General features: G+C 34.0%; 1 protein-coding gene across 1 annotated transcript; it reads left to right on the top strand.

The window, feature by feature from the left end:
• Nucleotides 1-12,853: 12,853 nt before the first annotated feature.
• On the top strand, nucleotides 12,854-13,917 carry LOC129314210 (zinc finger protein CONSTANS-LIKE 4-like). The gene is made up of 2 exons (XM_054957570.1): nucleotides 12,854-13,431; nucleotides 13,590-13,917. The coding sequence occupies exons 1-2, from the start codon at nucleotides 12,913-12,915 to the stop codon at nucleotides 13,710-13,712; spliced, it is 642 nt and encodes a 213-aa protein (XP_054813545.1). The 5' UTR covers nucleotides 12,854-12,912; the 3' UTR covers nucleotides 13,713-13,917.
• Nucleotides 13,918-22,034: the final 8,117 nt, after the last annotated feature.

Genomic DNA, 22,034 nt, shown 5'->3' on the forward strand with positions numbered 1-22,034 from the left:
AATATTTGTTTAATTATTTGTTGGTTCTATTGGTTTATGGTGGTTGTTATTTTAGTTTAATTTTTAAGGGAAGATTCTGTCAATTTTTTTAAGAAATGAGTCAAATTGAAGCACAAGTAAGCTAGTGAATTGCTAATTTGATAGAATTTATGATTATTGGCTTGGTAAAAAATGGAAGGGATCATAGTTGGATAAATGCTAATAGAATAACTAAGGTATATGAGAATGTTATGGATCAATTCCTTAAATTTGCTAGAAAAAATGTTCATAGTAAAAATGAAAAGTATTGTTGTTCTTGTGTCAACTGTATGAATAAGATTGAATTGGGTATTAATGAAATAATAATTTGTGATTATATAAATTTGAGATATAGAAGATAAATATGGTATGTGAAAGTAGGAATAGTTTTCATGTCTCATAATGAGCAAATTGTGAATGACTTGGAGGATGGAATATATGATATGATTCGTGATGTTAAGATGGTATCATTTGCACAATTACATGTATATGACAACTTGGATAGTTATGCAAAAAAGTCCTTATACCTAGAATATACTAAGGTTACGCTCTTAATTGTTGTGTTATAATTGGTTAACTTAAAGTCAAGAAGTGGGTGGATTGATTTGCTTGAATTCTTGAGTGAAATGCTTCTAACCTATAATTTGCTTCTAAATGTATATATGAGATAAGGAAAATCTTATACCCAATGGGTATAGATTATAAAATGATACATGTTTGTCTTAATGACTACATGCTATATAGAAATGAGTATGAAGGGTTATATACGTGTCTAAAAGGTGGGAATTCACGATACAAAGTAAAGAAGGATGATGGTGTTGGCGGTGATGAGATCATAACTAAAGAGCCTCCTCCGAAGGTAATATGGTATCTTCCAATAATACCATAATTTTAACATTTATTTGCTAATCCAATGGAAGTAAAGAATTTGAGATGGAATTTTGATGAGAAAACATCTTATAGGAAACTTTGACACCCTGGTTAATTCTTCTCAGTGAAAGACAATAGATCACATGTTTTTTAAATTTGATAGTGATCCAAGAAACCTTCAACTTGGACTCTGTACGGATAGAATCAACTCATATGACAATCTTAGTAGTACACACATTGCATGGCTAGTTTTGTTAGTTATTTATAACCTACCTCCTTGGTTGTGTATAAAGCACAAGTACATAATGTTGTCTTTAATGATTTCGAGACCAAAATAGCCAGGAAACAATATTAATATCTACTTGGCACCTTTGATCAAAGACTTGAAAATGCTATGGGAGGAAGGTGTAGATGTATATGATGCTTTTAAGTAAGGCACATACTACTACTAACGTAAGCATGGAAGAAACATAGTTTACCTTGATCATACGAGATTTCTTGATCGATATCACCCTTACTATAAATTGAAGAAGGCTTTTAATGACTCACAGGAGTATGAAATGGCTCCAAAGGCCTTAACTGAATAGTAAGTTTATTAATGTATGGAAGGGATTAAGGTCATTTTCAGTAAGAATAAAAGAAATGCAAGTGAGAAGGATTTGTGAAAAAATAAGTCTTTTTTCTTCTATCTTTCATACTAGTAGAGTTTAGATGTGAGGCATTATCTTAATGTAATGCATGTAAAAAGAATGTATGTGTTAGTCTTGTTAGTATGCTTTTACACATAAGTGGCAAGACTAAGAATGCAATAAATGCTAGACTAGATTTAGCTAATATATTAATTAAAAAACACTTACATGTACAATGAGAAGAGGGAAAGAGAGCTTATTTGCCATTAAGCGCACACATTATCTAAAGACGAGGAAAAAAGTATATGTGAATGTTTGTATGATACTAAGGTGCCACAAGGATATTCTTTTAATATTAAAGGACTTGTCTCGATGAATGATTTGATGTTAATAGGCATGAAATCTTATGATTGCTAATAAGTTGGTATTTTACACATATTTATATATTATTTATACTCTTATATTCATTATTTAATGCGTAAATTGAAGATAAAAAAAGAAAAAATATCTCACCAAAATATTTTAGTGTATTTTTAGGAAAATGATACAAACTAGCATGAAAAAAGCATTAAAACACGAAGTCTAGAGTCAAAGACTAAGAAATCAAAAGAAAAGGATAAAAGATTTGGGGAGATGCGAAGCTACTTGATGTTATTGTTTTTTACTAAAGAAAAAGTGCTCCTTTAAAGTTAAAAATGAGGGACAGTGTGCGAACAAGTATGTGATGAGGGAGAGTCCTTCAGCTTCCTTTTTGCCACGCATAGATGGGAATGCGTTATGCATAATGTGCCGTGACACATGGCACAAAGAGGTCCTCCCTCACATCAAAAGTGTCTGTGTGCTGCAGCGGACGATCTCCACACCACAGTGTGTGGCATAGCAACATCACTCTTCATTTTTCTTCTCTTTCTGATGCCCGGGTGGCCCAACTTGATACCGAACCTATAATTTGGTCGAAATACAATCAAATATGCTTATTAGACCTTTCTGGCCACACATCACCTCAACTTACTTAATTACCCTAATTAGGTTAGTCAATTATGGACTTAAAAATTAGGGTGATACAATCTTCCTAATAGTCCACACAATGGCTAAATATTCTATTATGTGTCAATTGTAAATTTTTCTTTTGTAAAATATTTTCCTACAAAAAAAACAACTATAAGTTATAGATGTTATTTATTTAGGAAAAACTATCATATATGATTGTTATGGTTACTTGTACTTTTTTTTTGAAGTACAAAAGATCCAGAGCTAATACAGCTTATAAATTAATCAAAAAGGAGATCCCTTATCATCATCCACTACCTTCAAACAAAAAAGTGGGGGTTGATCAAAAGATAAATACTCTCCTACTTTGTCCCGAGCAAACTTAGCCAAAAACTGAGCGCAAAAATTTGCCTCCCTAAATATAAGGTCCACAGATATATCCCAGTCTCTATAAAAAAAGGATTGAGCTTGAATAATAATATCAGCATGGGGATGAAAATCATGGCTGAATTTGAGGAGTAAATTCATCGCATCTGCACAATCTGTAAACACTTTGACCTTTCGCAATCCCATATTCCAGCATAATTGAAGGCCATAGATAATTTTTAATAACTTACTCATAGCAACTGGGTAATTTCCAACACATACATTAAAGCCACCCACCCAATTGGCATTCCAATCTCGAACTACACCACCACATTTTCCTATTCCATCTATTATGGACCCATCAACATCAGGTCTTACATATCCCAACTCAGGCCTCTTCTAATGATTATTAATAAAGCCAGCATGTTTTTTAAATGCAAAGGACTGCTTCACAAGTTGTAAATCATGTTTTGCTTTAAAAAATGTCATGGCTCTTGATCCTACTTTCTCCACATCCTCACTGGAGAAAACCCTTTTACATCTATGGCACCATATATCCTAACACACATAGCTAAAAAGGACATCCCAAGGAACCTGTTATGTAAAGCTTTTACCTAAAGAATTCTGTAAGTTCTAAGGGATCCATCTTGAGCTATTTAAATATTTGAATTATTACTAGCAATCTGATCTCACCAATTCTTGCCAGCATTCTACTGCATGAGGGCAGTCTCAAAATAGATGCATCTCATCCTCTACCTTATTGCACCCAATCGAACATTTACTTGAACCCACTAAACACCGTCGTAATCTTAATTTTGTAGTATGAACTCTTTTATTTGCAAACAGCCACAAAAGCACTTTGATTTTTTCTGGTCCTTTCCACCACCAAATTTTTTTCCAGATGGTTGCATCATTTTACTCTGTACTTGTAAGAAGAAAACCATATGCAGATTTGACGTTAAAGGAACCATCAGTGGATGGTTTCCAAATACATTTATCCTCTCCTATCTCGTCTCTTGAAATCGGAGTGTGAGCAATTTGATGAACAATATGGCTAGGCAACCATTTCTCCATTCTTGTAACATCCTAAAACCCCCTAGAATCAACAAGATCAGCAACATTGTCCTTTATATTAAAAGAAGTATTAAGCATATGTTTGGCTAAAGGACCATCACAGGAGCCTAATTATCAAACCAAAAATTGGTGGTACGCCCATTTTTCACCCTTCTTCCAATTCCTTCTGAGAATTTATCCCAGCATTTAACTATACTCCTCCAAGTCAAGGGTGAAATTTTTTTCCTGCTGACTACCGGCACTAGACCAATCCCATATTTATATCTTGATTTTAAAACTTTAACCCACAGGCAATGCTCATGCTTAAGTAATTTCCAATATAGCTTGAAAATGAAGGCTTTATTCTGTTTCTCTAAATCTTTAATTCCCAGATTGCCATTTTTATTGTCCCTTGTTACCACATCCCAAGATAAGAGATGTAACTTCTACTTATCTTTATCGAAACCCTATAAGAACCTTCAGCATAGCTGCTCCATCCCCCTCAAGAGTTTTTTTAGGCAACACCATTGTCTACATATAATAACTTAGCAGAGTAGTGATAACAGATTTGATAAGAATGGACCTGCCAACTATATTCAAAAAATATAGAGTTTCATAAGTAATTCCTCAGTTACAGTATTATTCAATGATTCAACTAAGGTTCAGCACTCCTACACAACAAGGGAAAACAGTTGAAGGCAATTACAAGGTGTTACAGAGGTAAATATTGCAAAACAATAGATGAAACCTAGAGAGAAAAGACTCAGGAGGAGAAAAGAAACATATAAAGGGAGGTTCATAACAAATTCATCCACACCTACACAAAGAGACCCAAACCTCATTTATCCTCATTCGCACTCAGCTTCTAGCTCTTAGTGTGCACTCGATTACCACGCTTTACGGCCTGAATCCTTTCATCCTCTTTGTGCACTACCTGCCTCAAACCAATCATTATGGGATCATCTGTACAGTTGGTATTTATCCTAAATGCCCTTGTGTGCATCTTGTCATTAGATTGCAAAATAACCCCCTTTCCTTTGGCTATGACATTACTCCCCTCATTTTGATCGACCTTGTCCTCAAGATGAAGGTAGGAAATTATTGCTTTAAATAATCTTCATCTTCCCATGTAGTTAGTACAGTAGAGTCCCATTGTACCAGAAATTGCTTTATCCAGTGATCATGGTGTAACACTTCTCTTTTTTAAGAATAGCTACAGGTGAACTGATAAGACCTTCAATCGTAGAGAGTAATGGCGGTGGTACATACTGTGCTATCGGGTCTCCTTCACATTTACTTAGAACTAAAACATGAAAAACAGGATGAATCCTTACGTCAGCTGGAAGTTGGAGCCTGTAAGAGAATGAGCCAATTTGTTCACTTATTGGAAAGGGCCCAAAATACTTGAAAGCCAACTTCTAATTTTTTTCTCAGCTGAACAGAATGCTGCTTATAAAGTTGTAGTTTAACAAAGACTAGATCCCCAACATCAAAGTAGACTTTAGTTCTCTTCTGATCTGCAAACTTCTTCATCCTAGCATATGCCTTTAACAAATTAGTCTTCAATTGAGCTAGAATAATATCTCTTTGTCTGAGGAGAGTCTGCACATCATTAGGTGTCTCGAAGGGCAATGAACAGTAGATAAGAGTAGGGGGATCTCTATCATAAATAGCCTTGAAAGGGGTCATCCTAATTGATGATTGATATGATGTATTATACTAGAATTTTGCCTAAGGCAGAGAATTCAGCCATAATTTTGGATTATCATAAACAAAACAATGAAGATAAATCTCTAAACATTTATTCAATACGTCGCTTTGCCTATCCATTTAAGGGTGATAAGCTGTGCTTATTTTCAATGTAGTCCCTTATAATTAAAACAATTTTTGCTAAAAAGAGCTAACAAAAGACCTTATCTCAGTTTGTAACATTAGAATTAGGAATCCGATGCAACTTAACTATTGAATCCACAAATGTCGTAATAACTTGCATATTGGTGTATGAGCCCCTTAAAGGAGTAAAATGACCATATTTGGAAAATCAATTTATTACTATTATGATGACAGAATAATCTTTAGAGTTAGGCAAGCCAGTTATAAAATCTATGGTAATGTCTTCCCATATCGGATTCAGAATTGGTAATAGGTTCAACAACCTATTCGAATGTAATTGAGACACCTTTTCCTTTTGACAGATTTATAGCCCTTAATAAAAGTCTTGATGTCTTTCCTTATCTTAGGTTAATAGAATTGAGCAACAATTCGGGATAAGGTTCTTAAAAAAACCAATATGGCCTCCAATAGTAGTGGAATGAAATTTCTGGAGTATCTTATGAATTAAACCAGCTTCTGATAGTACAACTAAGTACCCTTTCTAATACAGCAACTTCTCTTGTAATTTATAATGAGGCATCTTGTTGGGATTCTCTTCAATTAGAGCAATCAATTTCTACAGCTCTGTAGACTTGCTCATCTCAATTTGTATGTCATTCAATAAGGAGTTTTAGGTCATTATTAAGGCCAAGAAAGATTGTGATAGAGCATCAGCCCCTTAGTTAGCCTTTCCAAGCTTGTACTCAATAGAAAAATTGTACCTAAGTAGCTTAGGGAGCTATGCCTCTTATTCTGGAGTAGTTATCACTTGTTCGACGAGATGTTTAAGAATTTTCTAGTCTGTCCTTATAATAAAGTAGTTGCCGAATAAGTAGTGATGGAACTTACCTATAGCCTCTGTGATGGCATATAATTTCCTCACATAAGTGGACTAATTTTATATTCACTTAGATAATTTCTTAAAGAAGTAGGCCACTAGTAGACCATCTTAGGATAGTATAGCTCCAATCCTATTGTCCGATACATCTATCTCAATAATGAAATTTTTTTAAAAGTTAGGCGTTGCCAAGATAGATGCATTAGTGAGCTCTTGTTTGAGATGCTCAAATGCCTCTTATGACTCTTGACTCTACTTGAAGCTTTTTTTTTTGTAATAGGGAAGTAAGAGGCTCGACCACTATAGCATACTTATGAATGAAGCGCCGATAGTAACTTATGAGGCTTAAGAAACCCCTTAATTGAAAAACATTGGAAGGAATGGCTTAGTCAATGACTGCTTTTACTTTCTCAGGATCCACCTCTACTCTTGAGGCTAAAACAATGTAGCTTAAATAGTAAATTCTAGTCTGCCCAAATGAACACTTGGACCTCTTAGCATATAGTTAATGACCTTGCAAGCACAATAGTACTCGAGATAGATGATCAAGATGCTCAGCCCAAGAGTTGCTGTAGACTAGTATGTCATCAAAAAAATACTAACACAAAATGCCTCAAAAATGGCTTGAAAACTTCATTCATAAGTGATTGGAAGGTTGTTAGGGCATTAGTTAAATCGAATGGCATGACTAACCATTTTTAGTGGCCTTAATGGTTTTGAAAAGCAATCTTACATCTATCCTTTTCCCTAACTAGAATTTGATGGTAATAAGAGCGCAAGTCCAGGTTAGAAAAACGGTAAGCCCCATTTAATTCATCAAATAACTCATCCATTGTGGGAATAAGAAATAAATCTTTAATTGTTATAGCATTAAGAGCTTTATAGTCAGTGTAAAACCTCTAGGTGCCATCATTCTTGCGAACCAACAACACTGGTGCTAAGAACAAACTGGTGTTGGGATGAATTATTCCTTCATCTAACATCGCCTACACCATTTTTTTCAATTTGAGTTTATGACTATACGAGTAATGATAGGGTTTTACTTTGACAAGGGCTATCCCATATTGCATAGATATGTGATGATCATGAGAATAAGGAGGTAACAACCCCTTTGAAGTCTCAAAAACTACATTAAACCTATCAAGGACTTCAACAAGATCATCAGGTAATTCATCATTTTTATATGGCCCCTCATTATTGACTTTCCCTGTTGACTAACATTGTAAAGTGTAACGCTCTGCAATGGCCTCTGTTTCACATAACCTTATTAAATGATTACACTGGGAAGAGGTAGGATGTTGATCCTTTTCTCTATGGAGAGTAACCCAGTGATCTCCTGTCATATATTTGATAGTGGCCATGCTGTAATTGGAAATATGATCTCTAAGTGTAGCAACTAAGTTGAACCCAAGACCAGATTATACCCTATGGCGTCCAATACAAACATAGATATAATTATGGCATTCCCTGGATTTTTCAATAGTAAATCTCAAACCATGTTGTTACCTTGAAGGAGTCTGCGTCCTCCAACCCAAACCTTGAAATCTAGCACACGCTAAATGGGTGGTTTAGAGTGATTAACTACTCTTGGCTGCATAAAGCTATTTGAACTGCTTTCATCTAATAGAATTGAGACATTTAGTCTAAAATATAACCAGTAAATTGAATAGTACACTTACCTAGTGTCCCTTATAAGGCATGAAGGGACAAATGGTGAAGTTCTACTGCCTTATTACTTAGTTCGCCCTCTTTAGTTGTCAGTGTCTCATCACTAGGTTCAACAGGCTCCTCCTTGACTTCACACTATAACACCATGTATTAGCGATTCAGGCATTTATGGGTTGACAAGAACTTTTCATCACAAGTGAAACATAACCTACTCCTTCTCTCGCCTTATCTGCATCTCCGTCGATGACAATCTCTTGACAGATTTAATGGCTTTATGGTTGGTTTTGGTAATAAGGGAGGTAGCACTCTCTTGGATGTTGAAGCTGGTAAGGACATTAGTAGCGAGCATGTATATAGGTTCTGTAATTTGAAGTTTCCCCCACTTGGAGCAGACTAAATCTTACTCAGACCCAATATTGCTATAGATTTTTCATCATAGAGACGCACTAGGGCTATTGCTCTAGTCAAGTTCTGAGGTTCCCTTATGATGACGTTACGTGTAATCTCTTTCTTCAACCCACTTACAAAACAATCTAGCATTGCTCCCTCAGATCGGCCATCAATTTGATTTACTAAGGCCATAAAACGGATGTAATATTCATTTACAGACCCTTTCTAGGTTAACTTAAACAGTTGGGCCTTGGCAATCATACTGTGAAGGCCTGAACTGTGTCTCAACCACCTTTGCAAGTGAAGCCCATGTGGTAACCTGGTTGGCACGCTATAAAACTTGGAAACCATAGCACCACTGAGTCGTCCATGTGTGTGGCGACAATGGTGATACACTGTTGATCTGGGGTTTCACAATAGTTAAAAAAATGATCTGCCTTAAATATCTAGTTCAATGGATCCGTCCCATCAAAACGTGGAAAATCCAACTTAACTTATTTCATCTAAAATGGTTAACATGTATTTTGGTTTCTGGTGACCGTGCCTGAGTTTGAAGACCTAATGGCGGTGTCAACATGTTTCTTTAACATTCAGTGAACCAATTTAGTGTTATTTACTATTAACTCTTGCACTGAATGTTCCAATTGATCAATCCTTCCCGATCTTTTAACCAATTCATCAATGTTCAACGATACCCCCTTGAGAGTTTGCTTTAAGTTGTCCATCTTGGCCGTATATTCAAAATCTCTATGGTCAGCAAGTTCGAATAGCTTTCTAATCTCAGCCTGTTTTGCCATTAAGTCTCTTATAAGAACCTTAAATGTTACGGTCACCTACACTTCAAGATTAATATCTGATAATAATAAAAGAGTTTCACAAGTAATTCCTCAATAATAGTATTATTCAATGATTCAACTAAGGTTTAGCGATCCTACACAACAAGGGAAAATGGTAGAAGGCGATTACAAGGCATTACAGAGGTAAATATTGCAAAACAATAAGTGAAACCCAGAGAGAAAAGACTTAAGAGGAGAAAAGAAACATATAAGGGGAGGTTCAAAACAAATTCATCCACACCTACACAAAGAAACCCAAACCTCATTTATCCTCATTCACACGCAGCCTCTAGCTCTTGGTACGCACTTGATTACCACGCCTCATGGCCTGAATCCTTTCATCCTCTTTGCGCACTACCTACCAATCATTGTGGGATCATCTGTATAGTTGGTATTTGTCCCAAATGCCCTTGTTTGCATGTTGTCATCAAACTGCAAAATAACTCCCTTTCCTTTGGCCATGACAATGATCCGTGCATATTACGAGTAATTTACTGGTTAATATTTGAAGACTGAAATATCATTAACCTAATAGACAAACTTGTGAAAGATGAGGTGTAATTGATTGAAATATGGACAAGGAAGTGATACATGTCATTTTCACACCTCACAACCTCACTTACTTTTTGACCACACATCTCGCAACCTCACAAGCCTCACATCACAGTGCACATTGACTTCCCCATCTAAGTCCATTATTAGTCTTTTTTTTTTTTAATTTCCCATTATTAGTCATTTACACTCCAAAAGAGGCATGTGATGCATACCCCTCTTCTCTTTTTCCCTCCTCGGTCTCCATTCATCGAACCTCTCACCCGCTTATCCCCTCTCCATCTTCCATCCACACATTCTCTCTCTTTCTCTCTCCCTTCATCCACGTCAGCTTCTCCTTCACGTGAATCCCACGTGAATCTCTCCCTCCCTTACTCACAGCCCATATAAAGATTCTCCCTAATCTCTACATTCATGCTTTACGGATACAATACCGTTTCGCAATTTTATATATTATCTCCTCAATGAATTGAAATTGGATGTCTAATATCTTATTATATCTCCGTGTGTTGTAATTCCGAAGCGAGGCAGGCAGCCCCACCGGACCTTCACGTGAAGCCGGTCCCACATATTGCCACGTGGGAATAAGGGTGACGTGTCCTCCCCTCCGAAGGTGAAAGGAAATAAAGAAAGGCAAAAAAATCTGAAAATATCTGGGGATCCCCCGGTGTGGACGCTAAGTTGTTTGTGTCCACAAGTAACAGTACACGTGGCGAGGATTCATCAGGCGTGGCAATAGTGATCGAGCCAAAATCGTGGTTTAGAATTAGCCGCCTCATTAGAATCCGCGTCCAAAATCTCCCCTTAAATCAACTCTGACCACGTCTGTTTTTTTTTTTTTGGCCTTGATTTTACATTTATCTCCCCGCTCCAACTTGCCAATTGTTTTCATACCAAACGATTCAACTTGCATGTTGATGTTGGCACACAGGAAAAAAAAAAAATCTGCTTGACTGGAGAATTAATTTATCAATTCTTTATCTTTTTAATTTTAAATGAAATTAAACTTCTAGTAATATAAATAATACAAGGAAAGAACAAGTGGACAATGAAAGTGAAGGGATCTTTACTCAAAATTGTAAAGTTTAAGTTTATGAATGTTGCTGGTAAAAAAATTTATATATCACTTGAGAATTAATTTATCAATTCTTTATATTTTTAATTTTAAATGAAATTAAACTTCTAGTAATATAAATAATACAAGGAAAGAACAAGTGGACAACGAAAGTGAAGGGATCTTTACTCAAAATTGTAGTTTAAGTTTATGAATGTTGCTGGTAAAACAAAAAAAAGTTTATGAATGTCATTTCATTTTATTATATATCACTTGTCACTTGTTAAGTCAGGCCTTCTCATGTGTTAATTCAAATTTAATCTTATCCACCCAACCTAGCAACAGCAAAACACAAATGGATAATTGTTTCTTTCTCTTTCAACAGACAATAATCTTCGTTTAGTTTCAACAATTTGCATATTTTGTATCCTTATATATATATATATATATATATATATATGTATATGTATATAAATGAATATATATTTGTTATTAATAGAAGTTAAGTCTAGTGAAAAGCGCTATCCGTTGCACTATGATAAACCAATATCTAATTCCTGCTGAGAAAACTCTTTACATTTAATATCCAGCTGTATTTCAAATAAAATTATTTTTAATAAAAAAATAATTGGAAATAAAAAAATAAATATATATTTGTTGAAAGAAAAATCAAGAAATAAAAGTAACAAAAGGTGGGATTAAATTAAATGTCAAAAACGTACTGTGTGTTGTAGATATTTCTGATTATTTGAAGTTTATTTTATGTGAGGAACTGTATACTGATCTTATTCGGATGCAATTAATAATATGATGACATTTGGATATTTACAAAAAAAAAAACCTACTGTGTGTTGTAATATGATCGTTTGGTAGCAATAGGATGTTACATGACTATCACTCTCTCCTCAAAAAGTTAACTCATTAGGATGTACAGTGCACTCGCTTATAGAGCGAGACTCTCTCTAAGTGCCTTCGATGTGAGATTGAACAGCTTTCCTAATCAATCCGTGATGCTCTTATTAAAGGTGGGGCACCAACTAGGTTCTATTGATTGAACAAATTTGATTTAGTTTTGATACTATTTTGCTATTGGATCATTTTTCTTTCTCCTCAAAAAATTAACTTATTAAGATATATAATGCCCGTTTATATAATCAATACTTTTTTTAAATCTTTTCGAATGTGGGATTTGATAAAGAACCCTTTAAACTCCTAAACTTAGCTTTGCCGGTAAAGATAAACTATGGTTTTCTTTTTAATTGTCTGTCAAGAGAGTTGTTCGAGTAATGATTATATATTTAAAAGAAATGTATTAGGGGTGTTTTAGCAGGCACCTGCCTAATAACGACTTTTTAATATCATCCTGATGCTGATTTTTTTCCTTCTGAAATTAATAATTTAAACCAGTTGGGTGTTGATAAGATTTAAACTCACTTTTTTAGATATAACTAAAAACTAAGGGTTAGATCCTTATCATATGAATTATGAACTAATGCCATCTAACATGCTGTTTCTGTTTATGAGACATTGAAGCTGAAGTCATCCTTTAAAAAAAAAAAAATTGCCTTGCGATTTTGTAATTTGTAATTGTAATAGGAATCCAACGACGCGTCATCGATTGAAATGACAAGAATGCCCATAAGTTTGTACAGGAGAAGAGAGTGAACGAATGGCAGAGAAGCAATGTAATTATGCGACGAATACGAGGGTCAAAGTTAGGATTCGGTGTATTTATCACAAGGTAGGGTGGAAGAGGAAGCAAAAGAAGGAGAAGCAATGGAGGATTGTGCGTTGTGCGGGAAGACGGCGAGGATGTACTGTGAGTCGGACCAGGCAAAGCTTTGCTGGGACTGCGACAACAAGGTGCACGGCGCCAACTTCCTGGTGGCGAAGCACACCAGGATCCTCCTATGCCGTACCTGCCAGTCTTTCACTCCATGGAAAGCCTGTGGTCCCAAGCTCACGCCGACTCGCTCCCTCTGCCACCACTGCGCCACCGATTCCCACAGGGATCAACAAGATGATGCTGATCATCATGATGTCCGTGATAATCCTGATCACGATGAGGAGGAAGATGTCGGAGATTCTAGTTCCGATGCTGACTCTGGTTATGAAGATGACGACGAAGACACCGGAGAAGAGGAGGAGGAGGAGGAGGAGGAAGGAGAGAACCAGGTGGTTCCATGGTGTTGCGCCTCCACTTCGGTGTCATCGCCGCCTCTTGCGAGTTCTGCTTCAGCTGGTTCTGGTTTAGCTTCGAATCGGCGGCGAGGGAGTTCGTTTGTCCATTCTGATGTAGGTTTTCACCTCTTCAAGGAATCGATCCATATAGTTACTGTTAATGAAATAGATTTGCAGAACCTATTTCAATTTTCTGTCGTTCTTTTACGCTAAACTCCCGATGCCCAAACAGGAACGATTGCTAATTTCTGTTTCTTTTGATGCTAATGCAGGATGAGATCGGTTGTTCTTCATCTGAAATGCCCTCTGCTACGCAACTACAAGACGATGATTCATCGTCTTGGAGCATCCTCAGGCCATGGAAGCAGCCGAGAACTACTCAGCATAGCCAATAATGAATAACCCTTGGTTTGAAGATGATGCGCGATGAGGACAAACCTGGACCGTTGATTTAGAGTCTAGATCTTACTAACTCCAATGTTTTATTATTATTTTTTTTTTACCCTATAGTTTCAACACTGGAAAGATCTTTATTCCCATTGATTCTTTTAACAATGGATTAGCGATTCACCATTTATGGAATTCTACCTTGTTCTGGCATCTCATGAAACTGGCCTCAGTATATGGAATTGTATCATGCCTGTGACTGCAAATTTTCTTGATTGCTTGAATACATGTGACTACAATTTGACTTGCAATCATTGCGATTACGATTTACGACCTCACCACGCGGATTCCATGGATGAATTGTTCATATACTGGGGAGGATAAAAGAGGAATTTGCGCGGTCTTGTGAGATTGTTTTGGGGTCGGGGGGGTTGGGGTGGGGGACCAAAATCTTAGTTTCAAATTGATTCCATAGATTTTGCCTAATTAAAGTGTGTGTATTAACAAGTGGCAATAGAAGTTACTGTGAAATTGTTTTGATCAATCATGGCCCTGTTTTGTTGACTCTTTTCCTTTAGCATTTTTCATTCTTATCTCAGACTTATCTGTTGGAGGATGGGTGTGGTGGGACAGAGTAGGAGGTGGGATTAGGAGAGTCGTTGAAGCATGTTGAATATTTGTCTTGTAGCTCAATTCAGTGTAGACATATATTCATTGGACATTGGTGTCAAAATAGCAAGCCGGCATTTGGCAAGTTGTTCAAACATAAAACATATAAAAGAAGTTGGGGTTCTTGATGCATCAACTTTAATCTTTGATGTTTTGATTAAAAAAACAAACTTGACAATAAATATTTAACTCAATTTTATCGAATAGGGGTATGTCGGACCGATATGGAATTTTCTAAGAAAGAAAATTAAATAAAAATATTTGGAAGTTGTCATTAAATAAAAATAAATGGTATGCACATAAAAAAAATGGTACAAAAGTTGACTGTGTGCAAAAAAAGTGTTAAAATTAATTATATAAATTTAATATGGTTTTTAAAAGATATTAATTATCTTTAATAAAAAAAGATAAAAAGGTAAAAAAAATAAAAAAAATTATTTGAATTTGACCTAAAACAAAACTCTAGAGCCTATCCATTTTTTTTAGGGGCCAAAGCTTACATAATTCAAGAATAAAAATGTATATCTCTTGGTTGAGATTTTTTTTAAAAAATATTTATTACTAGTTTTTAAAAATAATTTTAATATTTTTTGTGTCTTTTATTTATGAAAATAATTTTATTCCTTTATTTGTAGCAAAATTTTGAGAAATGTTTTCGTGAAAAATATTTTAATAGGATTTATGCGAATCTCATATATTCTAAAACCCATCTTTCAAAAATATTTTATTTTATTTTATTTTATTTATTTTTAGAACAACCTTTTATTTTTAGAAAATATTTTGATATATACACATGTGATAATTTATCATCGTGTTGAATAAGCTAACTGACTTCATAACATGCAAGAACTTTAAAAGTGTCATGTAGCAAATGACTCTTAAACTTTGTACATACGAGAACTTGTTGTCATGTAGGATGAGTCAATTGAATTATATGCCTATTATGACTCAAAAAGTCTCACATAATTAATAGTTTCAAAATAATGTTGCATGGGATAATTTATCACTACATGGGATAGTAAATTAATTAACTTACAAGTTTGCGTGGACTATGAAAGCCTCACGTAATCCAAATATAAAACATTTTTATTGCTTTAGACTACCAGGGGAAGAAGACGCCAAAAATATCGAAGACAATAAGAACACTGATGGTAGTAGATAAAAACAACTCATAAGGAAGTTGATGTATTTGACAGTGACTACACCAGACATTGTATATGCTATCAACACAATGAGTCAATTTTCTTCGACACCTAAACAAATGCATACATGTGATAATTTATGTCACATACGACAAATTAATTAACTTAAAAACTTACAAGGACTCTAAAAGTCTTACGTAATTAAACTAATAAAAACTCTTTTTTTTATGTATCATAATAATTTATTGTGATACCTAACAATTTAATTAACTAGTAAATTTGTGAGGCTGAGAGTCTCTCTTGGTGAATAGTTTAGGTAAAAGTATGATAAATATAAGGAAGAATGAATGACCACTTACCTGAGATTTAAGTCTTAGAATTTCAAAAATCAAATCTTAGCTTTGAAGACAAGATCAATTACAAAGGTAGTTGTAAAACTCATTTACTTAATCACAATTAACTATAAAATTTAAGGTAATCATTTCATTAACTCAATTAGATTATTAAGTTTGTAATTTGTAAAAATGGGATCCCAATTTTTCATAGTTTAAAGTTAATCAAAAATCATTTAATAAATTTCTAATCAAAGTAAAATGTTGCTTTGAAAGCATGAGATACCTTATAAGAGTGAAGAAACTTAAAATCAATTGAAAAACATTAATATATGAAAAATAAAGCAATGAGTTACAGCATATGCACATAAGCCATGACTGTCTCTCTCTGTGCCACGCGCCCAACGTGTTGCATGCATTAGATAGTATTTTTATTGTCATTTAATAGCAACTCAAGGTAACTTTTAACACACCTCCCTTTTCTATTGGACGTCTAAATGAGGTGATTTAGATGTCTAAAAACTCTTTTTATAAACTAGTTAATAGCACGAGTTTTACTTCTAAATTAAGTCATACAAGAAAGATGAACACCTAAACATATTTTTGCAACTTTTTACAACTTAAGGGTGTTCAAAACCCTACACATGGGCTTAAAGTAATTCCTAACATTTAAAACACACTCAAAGAATTTAAGACTATCTATACAATATACCACATGCACATATACTCAACAATATCACATTTTCACTCTTCAACTCCTTTACCACAAAAAAAAATGGGGATGTTTTGACATTGCATAAATCATTAAATTTTAAATTCAACAACATAACAATATTTTCTATACTTGCACTAATATTTTGGCCCTAATACAAGACTTAATTAACTCACAAGGCATATTTTAGGGCCCAAAATACATCCCTTTTACAAAACATTAACGTAATGCAAATGTATATAAAAATGTACTCTAATTGGTAATATTCTAACTATTACACACAAAAAACAAATACATGAGGATAAGAGACTTTACAATAGGAACCCAAGATTCCTATGACTTTAGAACCTTTTTTCTTTTTGCACCAGAGTTAGAGCCTATAAAATATTAAGAGAAGAGAGTGATTACAATCATTCAGTAACTAAGGTATATCTACCCTATTTAATTACATATCAATTGATTAAAAACACATGAGCGGGAGTTGAATCCTTAAACATTTGAGATTACATACAATACAAGTTGTAATTTTACAATTTAACTTTTTCATTTTTCACATGTTTATATCACGAGACATATTACCACAATACAAACAACCATGTGATAATGGTCCAATCAATAATAGTGGTGCACATTGCCATAATACAGACAACCATGTGATAATGACACACTCAACTATCATAAATTGCCACAAACTTAACAATCATGTGACATATCAGATACATGTATGCATGATTGCTTCCTCCTTGTAACCTCTAACTGAAACCATGAGCTATAAATTATAATATTAATTAGGACTCCGTCCTTACAACTAGACTACTTAAGTTTACCAATTATAAGGTGTGACCTGGTTAAAAATCATAGCACTCACTCTTAGACCACGGCTTCCCCCACTCTCAAATCTTTTGGGTGTCGTATATTCTAAGCTAATCTCCTTAATAAACAAGTGGGGATAGACAGGTTCTGGTCCTCCAATAAACTATAAAATAGTCCTTTGACAAGCAATGGGACAAGGCTAACTTTCATGCACCAAAAGGTCACTGTAAATACCATATGGATTTTCTACTCCTCTTTTTTGGCAAACTTCCTCCAAATGATCATGCAATATTTCATGCTTACTTATTTCACAATTATATTTATTCAACACCAACACATTGGGTTTATGATATTATGCTACCTAAGTGAACATCAATATTAATTTAAGAAACATTCTCCATTTCAATTCTCAATTTCACAACACGCTTCAAATTTTCATTTAGCCACACAAGACATATTCACATGTCAATGCAACCACACTATCATCACATCATATATCATACAGTTCATATTCTAACACATATTTATAGTTTAACAATCATTTTGAATTCCACTCTATATTTTAAGGCAAAATAAGGTTATTACATTATCATTTGGTTTATGGTATGCTTCCACATTCACAAATTCAATTATCCATGCAAAAAACTCATTTTCACATTATAACATAATTAATAAGCAACTATCCAAGATAGATTTTTCTCGATTACCTAAAACCTTTAAGAGATCAAAGGTTTAACCTTCAATATATGCTCCTAAGCTTGCTTTCTAAGCCAAATATAGTTCTTAAAAGATTAATCTATAATTAATTAAATTCAAACTATATTAACATTATTAAAAACACATTTCCAACTCTTCCTTTTCATTTCTAAAATATCCAATGCCTTTATATTTCACATTTAGGCTTATTTATTGGGTATATTGACTTAGCTCTCATTATCTTCATTAATTGTTTTTAGGGTCATTAGTGTCTCTCAACAACCTCATAATCCACATTTATCACCCTTTTTTCGAACATTAATGACTCCTAACTATCATTAATGACTAAACTCATAATCTCTAGGTTTAAATACTCAAAACAAATACCATTAACTTCATTTAGGTTAATAAGTTCAGACCCATAACCTATATGGATCGAAAATCACATTTATCACAAACCCTAACTCTCAAAACTTAAGAAAATGGGTTGGGAAGGAAGAAGAATAAGTTATAATGCTTACCACTAGGGTTTAGTAGCTTCAAAATACTTCAATATCCCTTTAGAAGTAAACCCTAGTAAAGTGCCATACTTCTTTTCGTGCCCCCTTTCCTTTCTCTTCTAATTTTTCCTCTATCTTGCAACTCATTTATGCAAAAAAAAAAATGTACCGTGTATAGCGACATTTTCACTACACGCCATGGCATATGGTATAAAAAAGCCTCTCTCACTTTCTGGTAGCTCATGCATTGCGACATGTGACATATAACCTCTCCTAATATCCACTTAACATTAAGAGGAGTTAACCTAACCACCACATCTCTATACCAAATTGAACTTGAAGAATTTGTTTGAAAAGCTTGGGACTAAAGACTTTGTTTCCAAAACCATCAAAATTCTTAACATGTTAGAGCAATACACAACGAAACATAATCACATGCATTCATTCCTTACATGTCATGGTTTAAAATTAAAGAAATATAAGGCCATAAATCAAGCCATATGCTACAGTATATGGCACAGAGCAAGGAGCTCCCCTTCTCTATGTCATACACTGTAGCGCACATGATAGAAAATCTGCTATCATATGACAATTCACAGAAGCAAACTTTCAACATGTGCTGTTATCATATATGACATCCGATCGGAATGATTCAAATGCCCACACAAAACTTATTTCATAAGCTAGCTAATGAGATAAGTTTGGACATGATCTAATAGTCTAATCAAAATTTAAACACCTAGGTGCAAAAACTACCTTTATCTAAGAATTTGGTGCACCCCAATGTTCAAATCTCAAACCTAGTCTCATTATATTACTATAGGCCTAGAACCAAGTCTAAAAGAATCTTATACACCTGATCGATTACAATTCATATCATTCATATACACAAATCAAAGTATGGCCACTTATTGCCCACTTTGCACAATAGGTAAATTTCACAACTTAATACAAAAACACTTGTTTGGCTATATTTATTACAAGTTCACAACAAATTCACACGTTTCTACATTCACAACATATTCACAACTAAATCTTAGCCCATGTTACTCATTTCACTACATATTCACATGTACAAGCTAAGATTTACTAAATCACTACAAATCACAGCTTAATTCATGCATATGTCATTCTATGGCAACTTTTCATCTATAATTATGCAAAAGAGTGATGTTTATTACACAAAACTTGAAAATCCCATGGCAATAGCACAATTATGCCTGTCTTGAACATTTTCCTATGCCCAACTCACTATTATAACCTGTAAAAATTATAACCATAGGGTGAGATAATTATTTATCTCAGTAACAAAATAACTCAATACTATTAATTATCATAAGTAACTACAAACAAGTATAACATAATATATAATTGAAGATAGTAATTAACATAAGATTCACTTCATCAAATCATATTTCACCACTAATCCCCACTTTTATAAGTGTGATCACTACTATCCAAATCTTCAAATTACCTCGACAGAAACCATAATCTTGCATTAGGCCAATACGCACATCGATTGACCCTGAGCACACCTTTAATGATAGAATTACTTAGCTAAAGATATTCTATCACACTTTCAAACTATGGTTTTCCTAATCACACACAATGGGGGTGTTGTTGACTCTAACACCGCATTGCAATGATACCAAGGAGTCTAAATCTCCAACACCACATCCTATATGTGCACTAAAGAGATAATCTCCAATATCGCATCTCAATAAACACTAAGGAGATAAAATTATCTAACACTGTACCTCATTAAACACTAAGAAGAATAATGCCATATAGACTTCTCATTATTTCTCCCTATGGGTAAACTCTCACCCCCAATGATTATGCTTTCATATAAAATCACATATTCGCACATCGAATCATATTTATGTATGCAAAACCACATAACCATGCATTTTATTAACTCATGTCTGTAGAAATCAAATTCATGCATTAAACATTTACTTAGAAAATATGCACACTCTAAAACATTTTCATACATTAATATTCATACTTTCAAATAGTTATAATAGACAATCAAATAAAAAAAGTTATTCAGTTACCTTAACTCTTCTGTCACAAGAAAGGTTACTCATGGATTTCAATAACCACTAACGCATCTCTACTAGCTTCTTTTCTTACTCTACATGTGAAATATGCCAATTCACACATAATTGGTATAATTAGTCAATTAATAAAATTAACCAAAAATACTTAATTATTGTTTAAAGCTACATTTAGCCGTCCATTCCTTTTTCCTTAGCCAATTTAGGTCCATCACTACTCAATTGTCACTTTTTATCACTTTTAGCAATCTCATTTCACTTCTACTCTATTTCCACTCTTTTTATCACCGATTTAGGGCTAAATTTAAGTTTATAGCTTTAAAACTTTATCGTTCAACCTAAACTACTCACAAAGCCTTAATTTAACTCCTGAGAACCTTTTCATTATTATAGGATAAGAAACCAACCCCTTAAATTTTTTTGATTCAATTTCTTTATAATTAATACAAAGAAAAATTATAGTAGAATTGAAACTAAAAGCTATACGAGACTTACCTAATAAGCTACCAGTCAAAAATGTCTTTCAATGCTTCATAAATTGATGCCCTAGCAGAGAAATGCTTCCTTTTCCTCTCCTTTCATTCTTTCCTTCTTTCTCTCCTTTTTTTTTTGCGAGCCGACCATGATCAAATCAGCAAATTTCTGTGCCATATCCCACAGCAGAGGTAGCTTGTGTTGCGATATGCGACACAATAAGGAAAATCCTCACCATGCATAAATGATTCATTTTGAAACACCATTACTTCATTCATGTCTGCTCATTTAACATCCCAAAGACTTAATTCATTAAAATGTCATTTGAAATTCTAATTACTTACTAATTATTAGTTCATCCTTAATTAGCAACGAGTTACAGGATTAGAAAAATGAGGATGTTACATGGCACAAAGCCATTTCTCTTTGTTTCTCACTTTTTGATGTTTAGGTGGCCTGATTTTACTCTAAACTCCATCCTAAAACTGAAATCACAACCCAAAACATCTGTTAACTCTCTGTAATTACATATCACATTAATCTTTAACCCTCTTTAACCACCCACTAACTTCATTTGACAAATTAAATATAATTATCTCGCTAATTAACTAAAGATTAAAATTCAGGATGTTACAGTAGTGGAGTAAAATTAAACATGGTTTTCTACCTCATATGAAGGCAAAAGAATTAAATTAAAGAAAACAGACGATAATTTCATGATTTTCATTCAACGATTAATGTGTAAACATTTATGAAGTTGACAAGAGTTGAGCTTACCTGATTGCCTTGTCAATTAAATCTCTTATCTCACTATTTTTTGTCTTATTATTTTCTCTCTCACAATTTTTCCTTAGCTTTTAATTGCCTCTTTGCTTTATCTTTTCTTTTCTTTATATAGATCCCTACACCTAAAGTTTCTCTAAATGCTCAAT

This window comes from Prosopis cineraria, unplaced genomic scaffold, assembly GCF_029017545.1.
Source record: "Prosopis cineraria cultivar Desert tree isolate PC_DT_omini unplaced genomic scaffold, ASM2901754v1 PC6, whole genome shotgun sequence".
NCBI lineage: Eukaryota > Viridiplantae > Streptophyta > Magnoliopsida > Fabales > Fabaceae > Prosopis > Prosopis cineraria.

Excerpts from the sequence above, each read along its gene's own strand:
- LOC129314210 (XM_054957570.1), top strand. The coding sequence starts at position 12,913 with ATGGAGGATTGTGCGTTGTGCGGGAAGACGGCGAGGATGTACTGTGAG. Across the intron at positions 13,432-13,589 it reads GTTCGTTTGTCCATTCTGAT|GATGAGATCGGTTGTTCTTC; the intron begins GTAGGTTTTCAC and ends ATGCTAATGCAG.